At 41.9% G+C, this 5,077-nt stretch overlaps 1 protein-coding gene across 1 annotated transcript in view; it reads left to right on the forward strand.

The window, feature by feature from the left end:
* The first annotated feature begins 2,896 nt into the window (after positions 1–2,896).
* Positions 2,897–5,077, forward strand: part of LOC107718239 (protocadherin-17-like) — a 4,221-nt gene continuing 2,040 nt past the window's right edge. Inside the window, exons 1-2 of the mRNA XM_016525233.1 lie at positions 2,897–3,431; positions 4,175–5,072. Coding sequence (XP_016380719.1) covers positions 4,496–5,072 — 577 coding nt within the window. The 5' untranslated portion in view covers positions 2,897–3,431; positions 4,175–4,495. The remainder of the gene's footprint in view (positions 3,432–4,174; positions 5,073–5,077) is intronic.

The raw sequence follows: 5,077 nt of genomic DNA on the forward strand, positions 1-5,077 counted from the left end.
ACAGCGAAGACATACATATTTTAACACATTCAAAATATTATGCTTGGTCTGAACGAAAAAATGAAAATTAGTTTTCATTTGATTCTTTTTTAAATGAGTGAAATCTCTCTGTACATTCAGCACCTCAGTAACTGTACATAAGCTTTGTGATCTGGTACAAAACAACATACATCCACTAAGATTATTGCACTTTTACTTAGAAACCAGAATGGCACACAAACACCTCAGCGTCACGTCTCTGAATCCAGCTTGGCAAGGTCTCTCCCTTTCTCACACACAGACATCCCCTCAGCACCATTACAAGTCCTCTAAATGCAGCATGGCAGGGACTCCACACAGACAGAGCGCATGAAGCCAGCGGACCTGTCGCTCTCTCCTCCTCCGCTAAGCCAAGACCCCCCTGCTGTAAGGCGGATTGAGGGTGTCTAGCAGGGTAAAGAGGACACCTTCTTCTCTCAAACCGCCCCAGGTCTGACCCAGACATTCTTGCTTGGCTCACGGTGAGATGGAGCCCCACACTGGGCCTTTTTCTTGAGTTGTTGTGGTGTCTAATCTGAAAGCCTGCTTAACTGTTCTCAACACTAAATGTACAGCAGGGGTGGGTGGGTGTTACCTGCCTCTATGTACTCGTTTCACTAGTTTATTGACCTTTCAGTGTGTCGGTGGATTGTGGAGCTAGATAGATAGCTAGATAGATAGATAGATAGATAGATAGATAGATAGATTACCCACCTCTAGTGCTAAAGTCAATTTAGTTTGCTGTTGAAAATAAGATAGATAGATAGATAGATAGATAGATAGAAAACATAGGTAGACAGGCGGATAGACAAAGATGGATGGATATATAGATAGATAGGAAGAAACGTGTGAAGTTCTGTTATCTGAAAAGCTCTGATTCTAACACACACCTTCATTTCCTTACCATTGCAAAACAGAACAAGAGGAGAAGAGAGCAAATGCAGATGAAAATGTTACTGGAAAGGGCAGCTACACTGAAAAACCGTCTCCTCTGAGAATTGTCCTCGGCAGACATGAAAAAAATTGCATTTTGTACCACATAAAAGCCTCATCTCCATAGAAGGAAGAGAGAAGGAGAGAGATGCTGCTTTTAAGGCAGCCTGTCCAAAAAGACCAGGACCTCGCACAGTCTCATTACCTGGAGAAAAACTGTGCCATTAAATTGAAATTTAATATTCAAAATTGTGTTTTAATGTAGCTATTCGCCTCCATCCGTCCAAATGTGGCTTCTGTCGCCGGCATGTCTTAAGGCAATTTAATTGGACTAATAGAGACAGCTGTTAATAGCAGGGCTTCTATTGTGTGTCTTTGGTGGTTTTTCATCAAGGCCGAACCCTCAGGACACACTGATAGAGTTTGAAGTAGATTCAGTTGGAATCCAGAAGAGAACTTTCGGCTTCTGCAAGCAACACGGAGAGAGATTTGACACAACACACAAGCAAGCACATGTGCCGTATGGCTTCTCTCAGAAAGTCCCCCCAAATTCGCTGAAGTAATTCAATTGCGAGTTTCAGCTTGCCAGTAACACCATATGCATCTTCCATGTAGTCAAGAAGAGGCATAAGAGGAACGATGCAAAAATATGGATATATACTCCCATTTCTATCCCCATTTATAACACCTCGTGAGCAGGACATATGTGCAACACTTCTCAGAGAACGGAAAAACCTCATCACCAATGTCAAGAGGAGAGGTCACGTCCAAGGTCAAGGATTCGGCAGCCCATATTGAGCCCGAACAGGAAGATTTACAGCTGAAGCACTATCAAACACTCCTCTATCTGCACATAATCAAAGGGCATTAGAGACAGAGAAGCTTCAAACAGCCTGCATTACAGAGGCAGCCCTGTAATGATATGACAATGGAGAAGCATCTCTAGAATATTAAGGTGCCGTGCGCCGGAATTCACAATGAATTCAGACACCGGCTCCAATCCCCATGTTGGCCGATGATGAGTCAGGCCCATGCGAGCAGCCTCCAATATGAGCCAACTTGCATCAGACAAAAGGCAGCAGATCTGGAATAAGATTTATTATTTGCCATATCAAAGAGCATTACAGAGCGTGTCTGAGACCTGATCAGTGGATGGGGGGTGAGTGCTACCTAAATATCTTTATTTTTGTTTCAAAGAATTGCACTACATAATATATTATTTAAATATTAAATTATAATTATATAAATTTTAATTTTTTTAATTAAATGTTTATTATTATTATTATTATTATTATTATTATTATTATTTTTCCTATAAAAGGAAGGTTTGATATTGGTCTATAGTTACTCAATATGGTGTTATCAAGATTGCTCTTTTTCAGAAGGGGTTTAACAACTGCAGTTTTCAGGGAGTTTGGAAAAGTTATTAATAAAAGTTATTTAATAACACTAATGTTATTAAAGTAAAATAATTTAAAAAAAAACATTCTGTGTGCGGAAAACACTCACCAAGTTGCAAATATTCTGAGTGACAGCCACACAAATGTATATGACATTATTTAGTTTACAGTGTACAGTACATCCAGTATTCAATATTTACCATCAGGACCTTCTATCAATGACCATTTGTAAGATCGTGTGTGGGTGTGTGTGTGTGCGTGTGAACAGTCTGGCTACCTACTGATCTATAAACAGTTTCTTTAACGTTAAGATTTCCAACCCCGCTCGAGCTCTCAAAGTACAAGAGTCTTTTATAAACTCCCGTCTGCGCTTCGAAACGCGTCCACATCACTCACATAAAGGACCGCTTTGAAAGCCTCGCCCACAATTTGAATTCCGAGAAAACGATTGGCTGCGTTACCCCCCTCCTCCTCCATCCATTGGTGGGCGACGGATCAGTAACAATGTTTAATGCACTATGAGACAGAGTGAGACAGTCAGAGTCAGAAACGCGCAGAGGCAGAAGGGACACCGGCACACCATAGTGCATCTATTCTTTATTCCCGTACCGTTATTGACAGCTGGTTTTAGTGACAGTCGGACTGGACTGAACACTTTCGGTTGATATCCATATTTAAACTTTGGACTCTCTTGTTTTTCCCTTTTCGGTTTTTGTATTAGGGACTGGACGTATAGCCTCCTGTGGGGCCAGGACGCATTTATCACGGGGATGTCTCACCCCGCATCAATGAAGTACAAGAGGCTGTTCGCGCTGGTGATATCAACGATTGTGGATGTATATTTTACGCTTGGGTCAACATATCTGTCCTGAAGCGCCTCCAGTCTGAGTCCATGAGCGGTGGAGAGTCACTGCATCCTAATCAGCCTCATTGACATTACAAGCGCACTTTTGCGGAGCACTTTATTTTTTTCATACAGTCTAGTTGGAGTTTTTTTTCCCTCCACTCATTGGGAAGGTGCATGAAGGATGTAACTCGTCTTTGGTAATGGTTGTGTTTAGACTGGATATAAGATTACAGGTAAGTCTGTGTGATGTTTCTCATCATCATTCTGTTCCAAAGTGTCATCCTGAAAAGAAAAAAAAAAACATGAAATGACATGTCATATATGCTCCTGGAGCTGCTGGATGCGCACAGTGCCAGAGAGGATGCAACAGCTTCTTCTTGTATTTATTCAAGAAGCGCAGTATAAATAACCATCCAGGATTGTGTTTCATTTGCTCTGCTTTTTGCGACTATGTAAGAATTGTATTTAACAGCCGGATTATGCCGGTTAAGAGGCTTATTTCAACGCATTTGCATTCAGGGGGTTGCCTTAAGACAGCAAGGTATTGATATGGCATCAGTTAAGCAGCTGTTTGAGGACATAGAACATAGAAAGAGATCTATCCGTATTAATTTGCTCACCACCTTTATCCATAATTACTCGTATGATGCGCGTAACACTCTTCGTGCCACATGGCGCATCCTCGACGCATTGCTTAGCCTACATGTTGAGAGCAGAATAACACAAACATCCACCTGTGTTCAGCGGTAAAGCGCTCCGACGCATCTCAAGGTTGGATTGACATGCCATTCACGTCGTTCCCCAGGGAATGAGGAATTACGCATTAGAATTACACGGTCACACTACAGAGGAAAAAAGCGCATATGTTGAGACACAAGGTGCTTGTTTAAATCTTTATAATATAATTTAAATGATCAAGTGCAATATTACATGCAGTAATCTGACACAGATTTTTTTTCTTTTATTTTTATTACAGGCGAAAAGGCTGGGAAAGGCTATTTCTTTGTGGAAACCGGATTGTGATTTTGCCTCCAATGCGCCTGGGCATTCAGCAGAATATAAATTAGCTGTACAGCCTCACCATTTGTTGTAAAAACTCAGGATAAAGGGAGCCCTGCTACGGAGGAAAGAAAAGAGCATTCAAAGGAAAAGCCCACATAATGACTTTATACATTTTTTATCATGAATCGGCATGTGTGCTCAGTAATTGAAGGTAGAAATTGTGAAATTGCCGGGAAGATCAACAGGTCGGAGGCATAAAACGCATCAGAAACCTAAGACACTCTCACTGAAAGGGATGCATCTTTCTGTTTTCCTTTTCCTACTTTTATGGGCGCAAGCCCTGACATTGAAAAACTTGAACTACTCAATACCTGAGGAGAAAATTCAAGGTGTCATTGGAAACATTGCCAAGGATGCAGAGCTGGAACTGGGAGAGCAGGGGAAAAAATCCAACTTCAGGGTGTTGGAGAACTCCGCTCCACACCTTATCGATGTGGATCCCGAAAGCGGGCTATTATACACTAAACAGCGGATCGACAGGGATACACTGTGCAGACAAAACTCCAAGTGCCAGCTCTCCATGGAAGTGTTTGCCAACGACAAAGAGATCTGCATGATTAAAGTTGAGATACAGGACATAAATGACAACGCACCAAGCTTTCCTTCTGAACAGATCGATATCGACATATCTGAGAACGCAGCCCCAGGCACACGTTTCCCCTTGGCTGCTGCCTATGACCCTGACACTAAGGAGAACGGCCTGAAAACATATCAGATCACGCGGGATGATTATAGCATATTCTCTTTGGATGTTAAATCCAGAGGGGATGGAACCAAATTCCCTGAATTGGTCGTTCAGAGGTCCTTAGATCGTGAG

The sequence above is a fragment of the Sinocyclocheilus rhinocerous genome, unplaced genomic scaffold (assembly GCF_001515625.1).
Source record: "Sinocyclocheilus rhinocerous isolate Xijiao unplaced genomic scaffold, SAMN03320098_v1.1 scaffold1111, whole genome shotgun sequence".
NCBI lineage: Eukaryota > Metazoa > Chordata > Actinopteri > Cypriniformes > Cyprinidae > Sinocyclocheilus > Sinocyclocheilus rhinocerous.